The sequence below is a fragment of the Tasmannia lanceolata genome, unplaced genomic scaffold (genome assembly GCF_043159265.1).
Source record: "Tasmannia lanceolata isolate RefF3 unplaced genomic scaffold, GAP_Taslan_0.1 ptg000012l, whole genome shotgun sequence".
NCBI lineage: Eukaryota > Viridiplantae > Streptophyta > Magnoliopsida > Canellales > Winteraceae > Tasmannia > Tasmannia lanceolata.
The window spans coordinates 12,461,615-12,479,028 of NW_027518689.1; the positions used below are offsets into that span (position 1 = coordinate 12,461,615).

Here is a 17,414-nt window from a genome sequence, read left to right on the forward strand (position 1 = left end):
ATACCGTATTTGTACGGATTCCAAGGAAATGAGACATCATAGTTGTATGATGTTCAAAGGGAATAAAAGAGACCATAGTTATATGGACTCGAAGAGAATGAAATACCGTATTTGTACGGATTCCAAGGAAAAGAGACATCATAGTTGTATGATGTTCAAAGGGAATAAAAGAGACCATAGTTGAATGGACTAGAAGAGAATGAAATACCGTATTTGTACGGATTCCAAGGAAATGAGACATCATAGTTGTATGATGTTCAAAGGGAATAAGAGACCATAGTTGTATGGACTCGAAGAGAATGAAATACCGTATTTATACGGATTCCAAGGAAATGAGACATCATAGTTGTATGATGCTCAAAGAGAATAAGAGACCATAGTTGTATGGACTAGGAGAAAATGAAATACCGTATTTATACGGATTCCAAAGAAATGAGACATCATAGTTGTATGATGCTCACAGAGAATAAGAGACCATAGTTGTATGGACTCGGAGAAAATGAAATACCGTATTTATACGGATTCCAAAGAAATGAGACATCATAGTTGTATGATGCTCACAGAGAATAAGAGACCATAATTGTATGGACTTGAAGAGAAAGAAATACCGTATTTATACGGATTCCAAGGAAATGAGATATCATAGTTGTATGATGTTCAAAGGGAATAAAAAGCCATAGTCGTATGGACTTGGAGAGAATGAAATACCGTATTTGTACGGATTCCAAGGAAATGAGATATCACATTTTTATGATGCTCAAAGAGAAAATATTATTTTCACATGGATTCAGAGAGATATGATAATTTGAGTTTTGACAGAGATTATCAGAAAAAGGAAATCGAAATCTCCAATTAACAATTTTGGAAGCAAAGGATTTAATAAGACCATGCAACAAAGGACTTTCAAGGCTTGGATATGAGATGCCACTTCATTAGCAACCTTCCCCAGTTTGAGGTATTCTTACCTCCTTCTATTCATTGACCAGAGATTATTCTTTCAAAGATCTTCGCCATTCGTGGCAGTGTCACCTTTTTCCAAGTTTCTCAGAACATGTTAATGAACCTGCCTTCAGAGTGATTGCACCCTACAACAATTCTAAAAATAGAGTTCGTAATATTTTTTTTTTTTTAACAAAATAGAACCACAGACATTTGTAATAAAAAGACAAAATAAGAAAGATTACTCCAGTAATCTCATGATGCTTATGACTTTTCAGCATTTTCTTTTGGGTTAGGCTAGCCTCTTTTAAAGAATGTTTCTCCATTGATAAACTTCTTCACTTATTTTTAAGATAGTGATACTTCATATATCTTTCTATCATCTTTCAGATTGCTTTGAAATTAATGCCCCTAGTTTCGAGAATCATTGTTTATTAGCTTTGCCTGACCTACCGCGAGTTCAGAGATCGAGGTAATTTTCCTGGCGTGAATCCCATCTTACCACGACCAAGTCTTCCTTTTTGGATTTTCAACTTGGCGGACCGCTCGGCCTTAACTTTTGCCTGAATCGCCTTTTCAGGTTTTCGACTCACCCCCTTAACTTTTGCCTAAGCCGCCCTTTCAGGTTTTCAACTGGGAATGATCCTAAATTTTGCCTAGATCGCCTTTTCAGGTTTTCAATGTAGCGGATCTTCAAGCTCCATTTCTTTTTTTCTTTTTCTTTATTTTTTCATTTTCTTTTTCTTTTTACTTGAACACCAAAAGGACTTTATAGGTGAGGTAGGGCTTTTCAAAGAATGGCTTAAGGTTTTGCAAGAGTTTCGACCGAACCTGTGAACAGGTTGCCTACGTATCCCAATGTAGGAATCAGGTCATGCGTAGTTCAGGGCGAATGCTCCTAATTTGAAGGTATTTTAATTTTTCTTTTCTTTTTGCATTGATTTTTTCTTTTTCTTTTCAACTTCTTTTTGGAATGATTGATTTTCTTCCTTTGAAACAATCGAACTCGGTTTGACCGAGCTGCCTACGTACCCCAGTGTAGGGATCAGGTCATGCGTAGTTCAGGGCGAATGCCCCCAATATATTGGGCTTTTAAAGGAAAATGTTATTTAGGCTCAAAAGGGTTCGCAAAAGGTTATATATTTTTTAACTTTGGGTTATGAATTTGGGATTTGTTCGGCCAAAAGTCGGCCTTCTGGTGTTCAAGCAAAGAACCTCTTGAGTTGATCAAGATTTGTTGGTTCTGGTAATATTTCTCCATTTAAATTACGGAGCTTGACGGTTTTTCCGGGTAAGATTTGGTCCACAATGTATGGTCCTGACCAATTTGGCTTGAATTTGCCTCTTGGGTCAAACACTGGTGCTCGGTTCTCTTTCAAAACAAGATTGCCTTCTTCTAGATCTCTGATTTTAACCTTTTTATTAAAAGCCCTGGCTATTCTGCGCTGATAACCCTGTACATGGTAAAGCGCCTTTAACCTCTTCTCATCTAGCATGCTCAGCTCTTTATATCTGGCATCTGCCCATTCATTTTCTGGCAACTTGGCCTCAGTCAATACTCGAAGCGAAGGTACACGGGTCTCAACAGGTAGCACTGCCTCCATCCCGTAAACAAGAGAGTAAGGGGTTGCCCCAGTTGAAGCTCTAATTGATGTTCTGTAAGCCCACAAGGCGTACGGCAACTTATTCGACCAATCCTTATAAGTTTCTGACATTTTGCTAATGATAGTCTTGACATTTTTGTTTGCAGCTTCTACCGCTCCATTTGTCTGTGGACGATAAGGCGAGGATTTATGATGCTTAATCTTGAACTCTTCGCAAAGAGAGATTACTTCCTTCTTGAAATGAGATCCATTATCTGAGATAAGTTCATGGGGAATTCCATATCTGCAAATAATGTTGGTGCGTATGAATTTAGCAACTGATGCGGATGTAAGCTTTGCATAAGAAGCGGCCTCGACCCACTTGGTGAAGTAGTCAATTGCAACGAGTATGTACTCATGACCATTAGATGACCTAGGAGAAATCTTGCCAATGATGTCAATTCCCCATACCGAAAACGGCCAAGGAGAGGTAAGAGAATGCAATTCGGTGGGTGGTACATGGATGAGGTTCGCATGTATTTGACATTTATAGCATTTCTTCACAAATGTATGACAATCTGCTTCCAATGTTGGCCAATAGTACCCCAGACGTAGGATCTTCTTTGCCAACATCTTTCCATTCATATGAGGCCCACACACCCCTTCATGAATATCTGCGAGAACTTCTTCTGCCTGATCTTCAGTGACACATAAGAGTTGAATTCCATCGAAAGACCGTCGATACAACTCTCCTCCACAAATGACAAAATTAGCTGCCAATCTCTGCAAAGTCCTTATTTCTTTACTCGACGCCTCATTAGGATGCCCCTGGCCTGAGATGTAGTTCTTTATGTCCGTATACCATGGTTTTCCATCGGGACATCTTGTAGCTATCTCTATAGCATCAACATATGCAGGAGCCCATTGCTCTTGAACCGTGATGGGCCTCATCTTCATATTGTGAGGTATGTCAATCATAGAAGCTAATGTTGCTAAGGCATCGGCGAATCTATTCTTCAACCTTGGCAGATAACTGAAAGTGATGCACTTGAATTGTTTAGCAAGAGCATCCAAGTATTCATGATATGGCAATAGCTTTTCTTCTTTGGTTCTCCACTCTCCTTGAGTTTGGCAAATGATTAGCTTCGAATCTCCATATACGTCAAGATTCTCTATGCCTAAGGCCAATGCAGCCTCAAGCCCAACAATGCATGCTTCATATTCTGCCATATTGTTGGTGCAATTAAATTGTAACTTAACGGCAAGGGGAACATGCTCATTTCGAGGTGACACCAGCAATGCCCCTACTCCTTGTCCTGTTTGATTTGCTGCTCCATCAAAATAGAGGGTCCAACCAGTTTCTGGATATTCATCTTCTACCATCATGATCTCTTCATCTGGGAACATTGGTTTGAAAGGCTGATTTTCTTCTCGGGGTGCTTCTGCCAATTGCTCAGCAATGACTCGGCCCTTTACTGATTTTTGGGTTACATGGGTGATGTCAAACTCAGACAACAACAATAACCATCTGGCGGTCTTGCTTGTCAAGGCTGGTTTTTCAAAGAGATATTTCAGAGGATCCATCCTTCACAGGAGCAAGACCTTATGTGATAAAAGGTAATGCCTGAGTCGCTGAGTAGCCCAAACCAGAGCTAAGCAGGTTTTTTCTAGGACAGTGTACTTCTGTTCATACTCCAACATTTTCTTACTGAGATAATACACAGCCTTTTCATGCTTGGTTTCTGGATCTTGCTGTGCTAACATACAACCCATTGTGGTTTCTGTTACTGACAAGTAAAGCAGCAAAGGATGCCCCGGTATCACTGGTGCTACTATCGGTGGTTCAGCCAAACTTTGTTTTATCTTCTCAAAGGCCTGTTGACATTCCTTCGTCCATTCTTTAGAAGAGTTTTTCTTTAAGAGCTTAAAGATAGGTTCACAAGTTGATGTCAGATGAGCGATGAATCGCCTTAGGAACTGTATCCTTCCTAGGAATCCTCGAATTTCCTTCTCGGTTTTAGGCGGCGGCATCTCCTGGATAGCCTTAATTTTCAGAGGATCTACCTCTATGCCCCTTTGACTCACCATAAATCCAAGCAACTTACCGGAGGTAACCCCGAACACACACTTGCTAGGATTCAGGCGAAGCTGGTATTTGAGAATTCTTTCAAAGAACTTCTTAAGGTTTGGGATATGATCTCTCCTTTCCTTGGCCTTTACAATCATATCATCGACATAAACTTCAACTTCTCTATGTATCATGTCATGGAGTAGGTCTGTAGCTGCTCTTTGATATGTCGCACCGGCATTCTTAAGACCAAATGGCATTACTCGATAGCAATATGTCCCCCATTGTGTAATGAACGAGGTCTTAGCCATGTCCTCGGGTGCCATCTTAATTTGATTGTAGCCCGAGAAACCATCAATGAACGATAGTAATTCATGCCCGGCCGTATTGTCTACCAGGATATCGATATGTGGTAGAGGGAAATCATCTTTTGGACTTGCCTTGTTCAAATCCCTGAAATCTACACACATTCTCACCTTTCCATCTTTCTTCGGTACAGGTACTATATTTGCGAGCCATTCTGGATATTCTACCACTTGCAGGAACCCAGCATTCAACTGCTTAGTAACTTCTTCTTCTACTTTCAGGACCCACTCGAGCTTCATTCTCCTTAGCTTCTGCTTTTTAGGTTTAATCCCAGGCAACAAAGGTAGCTTGTGCTGAACAATGTCTTCGCTCAACCCGGGCATATCTTTGTAGGACCAGGCAAAAACTTCTTTATATTCCTTAAGTAGGTTTATTAATTCATCGCGCTCTTCAGAGGATAGAGTATTTCCAATTCGTATTTCCTGTATTAAATCTTCTGTTCCGATGTTTATAATTTCGATTTCATCTTTAAGAGGCTGGGCTCGGCGCTCCTCCTCTTGTTTGAGCATATGCTGCAATTCAAGGGGAGTTTCGTCGATCCCCTCTTCCTCGTCTGAGGAGGGAGTGTTATCATTATTATTAAAGTCAGAAGCAAACACAGAGACATACTGAGAATCAAATTTCATTGAATTGAAAGAAATTACATCATTATTATCAGACTCATCCTGAACAGGCTCAGGATTCACATAGTAAATAAACTCAGAAAATGACTCGCCTGGACTAGGCACTGACACTGATTCAATCGACTTGACTAGACTTGACTTAGCAATAAAATAAGATGGAAAAATATCAGAACTCCAGTTTGAAAGATTTTCTGTTGCAGGTGCAATCTGACTCTGAGGTTCAGTAAATGTATCATTACTCTGAATAACTGCCACCAGCACATCTTCACAATCGGTCTCTTCTTGTTCTTCAGAATAGTAATCAACATCTGGCACATTTTCTTCAAACAAAGATCCCAGCACATCTGGCTCAAGGTAGACTAACCAGTCCTCAACAGCTTTCTCAACATAATATATCGGCGGTTCTGTTTATGGGAGAGCAAGGCCACTGAATATTTCCAAACCGGGTATCATGATCCCTGTCACTGAGTCATACCATGGTTCAGAAAACCCATAGTATGTAGAGGTCTCACCTTCTTTGATAAAATGACCATTCATCGATAAGGAATATGGAGCCATTGGGAGTACCCTTCCGGTGCGGCGGACTTCTTCCTTCAATTTCAACAATTCTTCCATGGCTTCCTCCTCCTCCTCAGTAGGTACATATCCAAGACTGAAAATTCCATGGTTTGCTTTGATTGGGCGCCAGTGAGATGCCTTGCTTGGATCACGGCCCAAATTCATACCAGGGAAGTAATTCATTTTTCTCATCATCTTGGCCACCACAGGACTGATGGCAAAAGGCAAATACAACTCCTCCCGAGAGGCGTTATCATAAGAAATAGCAGCAACGTCGAATGCGAAACCATTCAAGTTGTAGTCATCTGCTTTTGCAACTGGAAGGATCAAGGTTTCTCCTGTTATCTGCCCTATTTCTGGCTCTTCGTCACCTCTGACAGTGAACAACTTCCCATCTTTGATGAACTTCAGTTTTTGGTGAAGGGTTGAAGCAACAGCACCTTCCTTGTGCAACCAGGGACGTCCTAGAAGCATATTGAACGAGGCTTTGATATCAATAACTTGAAACTCAACCTCAAATTCTTGACCGCCTATAACGATCTTGGTGGTGAGGACTCCGACCACATTTCTGCGGGTGTTGTCATATGCGAGGATACCAAGAGTTGATTCGGCAAAATCAGTGGGACCGAAACCCAAGGTAATGGCAGTTCTCAATGGACACACATTCAAGGCGGATCCGTTATCTACCAACACAGATGGTACTTTCTTGCCTCTACAGACAATAGTGACATGAAGAGCTCTAGCATGATTCCGACCTTGAGGAGGCAGCTCCTGATCTGAGAAACTAATGGCCCTGGTGGCCTGGGTTAGAGCAACAACTTCAGCCAGTTGTTCCGGAGATATCTCTGAGGATACCTGTGTGGTATTCAATTCTTTCAACACAGCCTCTCTGTGTTTCTTTGATGCTATCAATAATCCCCATACAGATATAACAGCCTGAGTTTTCTTCAACTGTTGCACAACTTCATCATCTGGATCTTTCACATATTGCGGCTCCTCTCCTCGAGCCAATGCCCCTGGGTTTTCGACTCTCAATTCAGCAGGTTTGAAAATTCTTCCGCCCCTTGTCACATGTCTGACTTCATCCAATTCAGGCTCATCATAAGTGATAATTTGAGGGACTTGTGGCTCGTAGGTGATTACCAAGGGAGGTACTGACTCTCTTGGGTATGATTCATCACAGAAGATGATTTGGGGTTCAGAAACGGGTTCTAAAGCGCATATGAGGGTGATAGGGTCAAACTCAGAATCTCCTATGTTTATGGCATTAACGGCAGCAGGAGGGTTTGCATGACCAGGTAGTGGGTTTTGGGTGACATTGGGTCTTGGCTGGAATGCAATGACTTTCTCATCAATGAGTTTCTGGATTCTATATTTCAAGGCAATGCAGTTGTCAGTAAGATGACCAGGACCTCTGTGATACTCACAGTGTAGGTCAGCTCGCCAATTTGCAGGTAGAGGATTGGGTGGAGGCCGGATGGTAGGTAGGGTTATGCGACCTGAAGCCAGACACTGCTTAAGCACCTCTAAAGATGGAATGGGGAGAGGGGTAAATTCTACCCGGGTTTGTTGCCGAGGTGCGGTCGCGGGTTGAGCATAGTCCATTACTAGAGGTTCTTGGGATTTGGAGGACTGAGCATTGGAACGAGAGATGCTACTGACTTGGGCTGGAGGGGACTTTTTGAAGTCTCTGGGGTTTGGGTTGCTACGGTTAAATACACCTTGAGCCATAGCCTCCTCTATCTGGGTGCCAGCCACAATGAAGTGTTTGAAGTCTGGATAGTATTGCAATGACATGTGATACTGGAGTTGGGGGGAAATATTTTTCATGATTATTTGAACCTGCTCCTCCTCAGACGGGCGCTCCATCATCTGAGCTGCTATTCTCCTCCATCTTTTCACAAAAATCAGGAAGGATTCCCTCGAGTCTTGCTTTGTTCTCTCTAAATCCTTTCTGGTGATTTCTGTCCCATCATCATATTTGAACTGCCTGATGAATTGTTCGCCGATATCCTTTCATGTTCTGTAACGAGTCTTGTCCAAGACCATGAACCATCTCCTAGCAACCTTGGTTAGGGAAACTGGGAACAATTGAGCCATTTGCTCAGGAGATAAGCCTTGAGGCTGACACATGATGGTGAACATTTGCAAATGTGTGATTGGACAACCCACACCATCATATTTGTCGAAATCGGGCATTTGAAAATTAGCAGGAAGGCGGATTTCGGGAAATAGAGTAAGATCACTGTGATTGAAACCACCCTGGTCTTGAAACTGAATATCTTGAACTTTCCTAGTAAGAGTCTCTAATTTCTCCATAACAGACTTATCAACCATGAACTGAGAAGGCCTACTGCGATCCTCGCTGTACTGCTCTTTTTCTAAGTCTTCTTCGGCTTTATCGGGGATATTGATGAACATTGGTTGGGCAGGTGCTGCTGAAGTAGCTGCTTGGTGCATAGGCCCTTTATCCTTGGACAATGATGGTCCCAACTTTTCAGAAAGCTGAGCCTTGATAACTCGGTTCTCTTCTTTGAGTTCTTGAAGCTGCTGGAGAATCAAGGTAAGAGTATCGGTAATAGCAGCAGGTGGAAGGCCATCTTGGTTATCTGCCATTGGTGAGGATGAGAAAGAAGGAGATGCTTGGGTTCTCAGAGAGGGTGGTGGAGAGACAGAATTCCTCTCCAATCGTGAAGAGACCCGAACCCAAGGAGCAGTGGGGTTAGCTATGGTGTTTTACTGCCCTGTAATATTTGAAAGACACATTTTAAAATCAAGGAAAGAAGTAAACAATGACGCATGCATAGACTAGGATAATGAGAGAGAAAGATGAACTTTATTGATCAATCATTAAAATTTGAGTACATGGTTCAATCTTTCAAAGATAAACGGATAAGATTAAACATGGAACTAAGCATTCTTTTTAGACTTCTTCTTTGAACGACAATCTTTCTCAGCTAACTCTTTTAGAGGCTTGATGATTTTGACATCCCAAGCAGATGAAACGGCTTTGACAATCTTGGGCTTGAGATCCTCAGGCGGATAGAAATGACGAAGGGGAGGCACAATGGATTGCTCCCTTCCATACTAACGCAGGATCCTGGCAGGAACATAAAAGGAAGTCTTTTTGAGACCAAGAAGGTGAACGTAGTTAGCTTCTCCGGTGTTGAAGACAGCTTCTTGGATTCCAGGAATTTGCCAATAAATCTGATCTTCTTGGCGAGAATTTAACCATTCAACCCAATCGCTTTTATGATCGAAAGAAACATCATGACGCCATTCACTGAAGGTGTATAACGTATGATCAAAATGGACAGGAGCTGCAATTTTTAGCTTGTGGCATAACCACACTTGAAGTAATGCAGGACATCCTGAGAAAGACCCAACGAAAGAGCGAATATAAGAGCCTGGACCTGAACTGGCACGAAGGTGAGCCATATCATCCAATCCATTGAAGGTTTCTGCAAGCATAGTAGGAATTGGATTGGCGCCACGATCCATTTGATCAACGAGGTCCAGAAGAACAGCTGACGCAAAGCGAGAAGGCTGTACAGTGAGGAACCTAGCAAAGGAGCAGAATCTCAAAGCGCGCCGTCGAGCTTTTTGAATATCAACAGCACCAATGTGTCCAACAGGAGGGTAAATGTCAATCAGTTGCTGCATGGACACTTCTTGGCCTTTGATGAAAGAGTTCATGGATTCATCTGGATTATTCATCAAGCGAAGGAACAAAGGACGATAATCTGGAACACAGGATGGCTTCACTAGAGGGCCATCCACAGGATATTCCAATAAGGCACACCATTCTTCAAAGGTGGGACACATTTCTAGGTTGTCAAAACGGAAGACATGATGATCGGGATCCCAACACTCTGATGCGGCATAAAGTAATCCCCAATCGAGCTTAATGGTTGCCACGTAGCCGAAGAGATTTTTCTCTTGCTCACTTATGGCATAGATATGGGATTCTCTTAATGTACCACGGATCCAATCAAGAATTGCACGAGTAGACATGGTGCCTGCAAGCCAAGAGAAGGGATAAAGAATGATCAGGATTACATGAACACGAGATTGGGATAAGTTCCTGCCAGTATAAAGAAAGTATGGATACATGATCGAATCACATAATAGAAGTTTGAAAATCGTACTATCAAAAGATGGGATGAGATAGCATAGGATTGCTTTCAACGGATAGATCATGAATGACTAATCCTATGAGATCTTCGGAAATGATGGGATTTATATCCTAACCCCAAAGGGAAATTTTTTAATCTTCGCACATTTTAACAGTGTTACCTGAAGGCATCAACCCTAATCCTAATCTAACGGAGTGGAGACAGGATCTCGACTCATGACTTTGTTTGTGTACTTAGGGACCGATCGTAGCCATTGGAAGATGGACTACGGCCTAATCTAGATGCAAATGGGTAGGATATCCTAAACTAGGCTCACACACGTGATGCACATGTGTTCGTATACTACATGCATGTGTGGGTTAATCTAGGGGTAAGGCCAAGAGTTCCCTTAGCGCGAATCCATGTTCGATATACTGTACTAGTGTCCGGCGTATCAGTACGTGAACAAGATATTCGTTTACGCACCATAAGGCGCTAGGCTAAGGGTGGAATGCTTCTCTAGCACAGAGGCACCAGGTGATGAAATCCCAGTCAACCATGCTAGATAACACTCCGGGTTCCTAAAATAGGACGTGTGTGCATGTGAGATGCAGGGTTTAGATGCAAGTGATGTAAGTGTGTGCAATAAGTTCACGCAATCTATGATGCCTTCAGGTTTTATTAGATTAAGTTCGGGTAAAATGTGATGAGAAAATAAAGCATACAAACTAATCTAATCAAGTATATAAGAGATAGAGTTTTTATGAGCCAGTTAAATTAAATTCAAATGAGTTATCTTTTAGAATTTTGATGAAGTTAGGTGATCCCCAGCAGAGTCGCCAAACTGTGGGACCCGATCCCGCGAGAGGGGTGGGGCGCGAGCCGCCACGCACTCTCTTGGTCTCTCGTACCCACGCGATTGGCGTGTGCATTTTATGATTGATTTTAATTCATCTTTTATGTGAACTTGGGATCACTAAGGCAATCCGAATACCACACAAAAGAGACTGACAGAGTCGCCACCTAGATGTGGGATCTAGGACCCATAATTAACCAGAAATCTAGACTCGCTACCTGGTTACGAAAATGGAAGGTATGGGGATTTATCCACCACATGCACCATTCCTGCCCGATAATCGGTCTTCGATTCCAAAAGCTAACTCTTTTAAATTTATTTTAAATGGCTCATTCAACTCTATGTTAATGTGCGAACTATGTGACATGCATCCTATGATCTAATTTCAATGTAGATCCTAAGTGTGTATCTTGATTACTTTATTTGTTTGAATTCCATCTAAGTGAAAGTTCTCCTAAAATTCTAATTTCATGGAAAATCTTAAGTGATTTGATTAAGCATTTACAAGAAAATTAATATACAAAACACCACAATTTGTTTTGGTGCCGACTCGCAGTTGGTATGCCATCAGACATCCAAGCTGCCTACGTACCCAAGCCTCACTGGGATCAGAGTTGACGTAGTTCGGTGCACCTAAGCTAAGCTACTTATGCCTAACTCAGCTAAGACACCGATCTAGACTGATTTGACTGTTTCAACAGTTTTAAGAGAAGTTATTTAATTCAAGTTGAGGATTTTATTATCTTAGGATTTCATCTAAGATGCTATATGATTCTTATCTAAATGCAAGTTGTTCCTTAGACTAATGCAGGTTAGCCTACATCCTAATTTACTAGGCTTGTCCTAGGGAAAGATTGGGTGACTAGTGTAACTAGACCTATGGTACGGTTGCTATACATAGCAAACGTCCGTGATGAGGCTGGACTCCTAACTCTAGGACTCCCTAAAACCTAAGACTCCCTAAAACCTAGGACAAGACACGACACCAGTGTTCCTAAATTGGGCTCTAATGGTTCTTATATCGGAAACCATAATCCAATGGTTCCGAAAGACTCGAGACAAATCGATTTAAGCTCTTGAAGTTAGTTAATTTCAGATTTCAAGAATTTTCAGTTTTTGGACATTTAAGGATTACCAATGGCTCTAGGGTTCACCAATTTCGGCCTCGAATAACATCCAAGGAAGGGAATCGTGCACTCTTTCCTTCCGCAATTTAATGCTTAGGTTATAGCATCTTATTGCCTGGCATATCTCAGGATTTCCGTGGACAGTAACCTCGGAGCCAACAACATGCTATAGCTTAAATATTCTAATTGTCAAAGATCGGTTGCAATTGAGATACGATTATGGATGCACTGGCCATTTTTCCAGGGAAATCTAAAGATCCTAAGATTTCTGTTTCAATGGATTAAGGAGTTAATATGTGACAGATTTTTAAGGTTCTTTAGAGATTTTCAGATGATTTTTAATTAATTTCGGATTTTCAATGAATTTTATCAATTTTAAACATATGAGTGATTTTACAAGTGAAACTGTTGCAAACGAATTCAAAATGAGTTGAAACTTTTACAAAAGCAAGATATGATAAAATGTAGCTTACTGAAAGATTTTTACAGATTTTTACATTAAGCTCATATTTAATTTTTATTTAACAATTAATTGATCAGATTGCAAAAATAACACATAAACTACTGGAAATAAGTAAAAATAGCATGTTGTGAGATTTTCATGAATTTTGGAAGCCATTTACTATCATTTTCGGATTGTTTAATTTTCAGACAAGATGATGAATTAACAATACATCCCATATGAAACAAGATCTAAATTACTTGAAAATTTCACAGCAACTAGAAATATGGAATATAAGACTACTGTAAAAATGTTGGGAATTTTATCTGTGATCTGATGGCTGTAAAAATTCTCCCAAAATCTGATAATTTTCAAAGAAAGCATAAAATAATATACCAAACCAATTCCAAAAATTCTCAAAAAGTCATGGTAAAATGTATCAGTATTATATTATTTTCCTACAAAATTTCATTAATTTTGGAATTCGTTTAGTATATAATTTATTTTTCTTCGTCGAAAAGATATTTTTGAAGAGTTTTCTATTTTTAAAACACGATTTTCGAGAAAATTACGATTCTGGAAAACGTCCTCCAACCTTGTTCTGATGTGATGAACACAAGAAAATTTTAAAATTCCAAAAAATAGATCATCCTGAGATGGCTATTTTTTCGAATTTCGTAATTTCTCAGCCAATTTTTTAAATAAAATTCTACTCCTCACTCAAATTCTAAAAAACCGTTTATCCAATGTCCGATCCGATCCGATAGTTATTTTACCCTATTTAAGTAGAACATCGTATTAAATTTTGGGACGAAACGGATTTGAAACACTCATACAGATCATGATTTTTAGTTCACACATTTAATATTGAATTAAATTTAATAAAATGCTAAAAACCATGCAAAATTCATAAAAAATGCCAAATCATCTGGGAAAAATCTGAAAATCCCGCCGACGCTGCGATCCGACCCGCTTTCTTCTTCCCTTTTTCTTTTTTTTTCTTTTGTTTCTTGCTTTCTTGCTGTGGATGGGGATAGAGATATAGAGAGGGAGAGTGTGAGAGTGAGAGACAGTGGTAGAGAACGAGAGTGAAAGAAAGAGTTTGTGAGAGAGTGAGAGAGACAGATGGAACGAGGGAGTGAGAGAGACAGATGGAGAAACAAAATAGAGAAAATAAGAGAGATAGAGAATGGGAGGGACAGGGAGACACAGAGATGCGGAGAGACCGAGAGGTGAGAGGCCGATAGAGATTGACAGAGAATGTGAGATGGGGAGTGGGAATGAGGATGAGAGAGAGATGGAGAGTGACAGAGCGGTAGAGAGTGTGGGGAGTGGTGTGGAACAAAAACAGAGAGGGTGGTGAAGAACAGAACGAGAGGTTAAGGGAGGGAGAGAGAGAGAGAGAGAGAGAGAGAGAGAGAGAGAGAGAGAGAGAAAGAACAGAAATAACAGAGCATGCGATGCTCTGTTTTTTCACGTTTTTTTCCTTTTTTTTTAATTTAGAGGGAATATAAAGGAGAGAGAATAGATATGGGGAACATGAGAATGATGGGGAGATGGAGAGGCCATGGGAAGACTGGTTGGTGTAGCAAAACAGATGCTCTGTTTTCCTGCTGAGATAGGATGTGTGAGTGAAAAACACGTAAAAAAAAAAGAGTAAGAAGGGAGCTGCTGGTGAGGGAGTGAGGAGATGATGATTGGCAAGGAAGGTAGGGATAGGGAAAATGGAAGCTCTGTTTTCTCGTCCCTTTTGTTTCTTTTTTAAAAAAAAAAAAAAAACCACTTACGGCTTGCTGCTGGGGAGAGAACACCGAGGGAGAGGCTGCTTGAGAGAGTAGAGGATGTAGGGTGAGAGATCTGTCAAAAGAAAATCATCGATGCTACTCAGGGAAGGTTGCAGAGAAATCGCACTCTCCCTTTCAACCGTTCATCTCCCACCTCTCCTCAGACCGATTCTCCTCCTTTTTTTCTTCTTCTTTTTTATTCTTTTTTTTTTCTTCAGCCGAGAGCCTCTAGAGAGAGCTTGCCTCCAAACATTTCTAATCCTCCCCCTCTTTCCTTTTTGCTTGATCTCCCTCTGAGGGAAAGTTGCCAAGAGGTTTTCCTTTTTTTTCTTTTTTAAGTCTGCTCTCTTTCTAATATTGCCCATGCTTCCACTTTGAGAGATACAAACGTATCTTTTCACATTGGAAAGAATTTTGGCCATCCTTTAATATTTTTTCTTTCTAAATGATCACTCCCTTCGTGAACAGACCATCTAAATGGATTTATGCGCCCATAATTATTTAAAAATCAAGCCTTTTATTAGGGGTGGACCCACTATTCGGCCGAACAAATATTCCTTAATGAAATTTGATCTTTTAAACCTCGACCAATCGCATCAACTTGGATACATCCCTAACGCTGGGCGATTGCATATTGAATATTTTACGGGCCCCACTTTCCAACTTGGCCGAAAATGCACGAAAATCATCAAGAAATGGCGGGCCCCCTGTTCGCTGAAAGACGATCTAAAACCCTCCATTTATACTTCTCAAATTAATCGCTTCTCATAAGTTATCTTTATAGGATGACCTTCAAAGAAAAGGTGGGCCCCCTTACATCGGATCAAAATCGGCTTGAAACTCATTTTTCATTAAAACAACATGCGGGCCCTCTGATTGGTCCAAATTTAAGCAAATGTTCAATGCGGGCCCACCCCAAACCGGTCCAAATTTCAATAAATGCTCAATTCGGGCCCACCGAATGAGTCCAAATTCTCTTTTGCTCGGATTCTCGGGAATAACCTTTCTCAACAATTATCAGGACGACACAAAACATGACAAAAATAACCAAAAAGATCGAGAAAACAAGAGGAGCGGACACGGGAATGGAAAACACTGAAAGAGACTGATAACAAGAACACTAACTTCTTTGTTGATTAAAACAAAGCAAAATGGGGTGTCTACAAGAAGCAAACCTGGATATTTTGAGGTAGGTCTCCATAATGATGTAACATATTTCTAATAGCTCACAACAAATCACATGTGGAGTTTCCATTGTAGTTTCTATGCATAAAAATGTCTTTTGTAACTGTAAATCCCAACCTTTTATCCCACATTTTATATACCACCATACTTTCTATTTCCTTAGAAAGAGGACCACCCCTATCTGGTTGTACCTTGTCACTAACCTCCTGAAGAAACCACATGCGCTTCTTAGATTTCCAAAGCAGAGGATGGCGCATAACTGTAGTCTCTTTTGGCCTGGGAATGATTTTCAGGTGCTTTGTCAAAAGTGTGATCTTATTAACAACAACAATAACAACAATAATAATAAAATACATAAAGAACATTGAAGATTTGCTTACCTCAATTCTGGGTTAGGGTCTAGCAAACAAGAAATAACATCTACAACTTCTTTGATGTGTTCTATTAGAAATAGTTCTAAATTGTTGGACGCAATATTGGATTCACGGTCAAAGGAAACACCAAATGGGTGTCCACCCCCTGAAATGCAGAAGAAAAGAACGCAACCCAAGCTGAATAAATCAACTGCATTTGTTTGACGATGACCTCCAGCAATTTCAGGTGCTTTCCAACCTAAAGTTCCATAACGATCTACAAATAATGACAAATATGATGAATTTAAAAGAAAAATCCCAAGATCCTACAATATACTATATGTTAACAACAATAGGATGCTTGTCGAGGTTCAACAACTACCCTTACTCTGAGAATGACTGAAAGATGTCATGCTCGTAGGAAGGTGCTTGCTTATACCCATGTCTGAGAGCTTAGCACATAAAAATCCTTCAGTGCTTGCTAATTCGTTGGTGTTTATCAATACATTCCGGGGCTTCAAATCTCTGTGTACAATTTCTTTGTCGTGTAAATAGACAAGCCCATTGACGATATCACTACATCACACATAAGCAGATGCATTATTAAATATGAAAACTTAGGAAAACAAAAATTTTGAAAGATTAATAGCCGTTTGAAATAGCCATTCAGTTTATGCTCCAAAGATTTCAGATAAGGACTGATAATACAATTGAATACATTAGCCCATGAATGTGCTGAAATAGGAGATTTAATCAATTTTCCCCTACATTCGACACACACCATCATATGATTAACAGTTAATACTTGCAGATTAAATAAATTTTACCCACAACACCATCTGTTTAGGGGATATAATGATCAAAATCCTATGGACAAAAAAGATAAAAAGAGAAAGAAATTTATAAAGGAGAGCATGGTGTATACACTCCAAATCAGCTGTGAACATGTAGCAATGAAGATCAAAAGAGAGAGAACAAAGCCCTTTCATTGATTAGAAAAATAGTGACTGTAAGTTTATAACATTAGAATCATCTGTAAATGGGTAATCTCAGAAATACCCAATTTCTTTCTCTCCACAGAACAATTGGAAAATAGATGAAAGAGAACCGATCAGCCAGCAGCTTACTCATGAAAGAGAACCAATCATCCATCAAATTAAACCCATTACAGAGCTCTCCCATAAACTCCTCTTGTCCCAACTTATCTTCCATAAAATCCTCGGAATATACTGATTTCCTGGCCTTTCATAAAGTTGGGAGAAGCTCTTCAAACAAAAATCCTGGCTCTCATGCGGACTCGCACCCATTTTTTGAAGAATGACCATGAAGAACGTCTGGTTTCTAGTGCGGAGAGAGCGAAAGAGAAGACAAGGAAAGATTGGAGAGTGTTGTCGAGGAAAAATGAGAACCTAAAA

The 17,414-nt window shown here is 40.3% G+C and overlaps 1 protein-coding gene across 5 annotated transcripts in view; it reads right to left on the reverse strand.

Moving 5' to 3' along the window:
- Positions 1-5,600: 5,600 nt before the first annotated feature.
- LOC143887627 (serine/threonine-protein kinase/endoribonuclease IRE1b-like) overlaps positions 5,601-17,414 on the reverse strand; it is a 31,954-nt gene continuing 20,140 nt past the window's right edge. For 2 of the 5 annotated variants that reach the window (XM_077391736.1, XM_077391734.1), the window contains one exon: positions 5,601-10,156. In XM_077391736.1, the coding sequence (XP_077247851.1) occupies positions 5,988-8,009 (2,022 nt within the window). In that variant the 5' untranslated portion in view covers positions 8,010-10,156 and the 3' untranslated portion in view covers positions 5,601-5,987. Of the gene's footprint in view, positions 10,157-15,837; positions 15,923-16,026; positions 16,277-16,387; positions 16,576-16,618; positions 17,409-17,414 lie in introns of those variants that run through there. The other 3 variants (XM_077391738.1, XM_077391737.1, XR_013254312.1) reach the window with 3 other exon arrangements.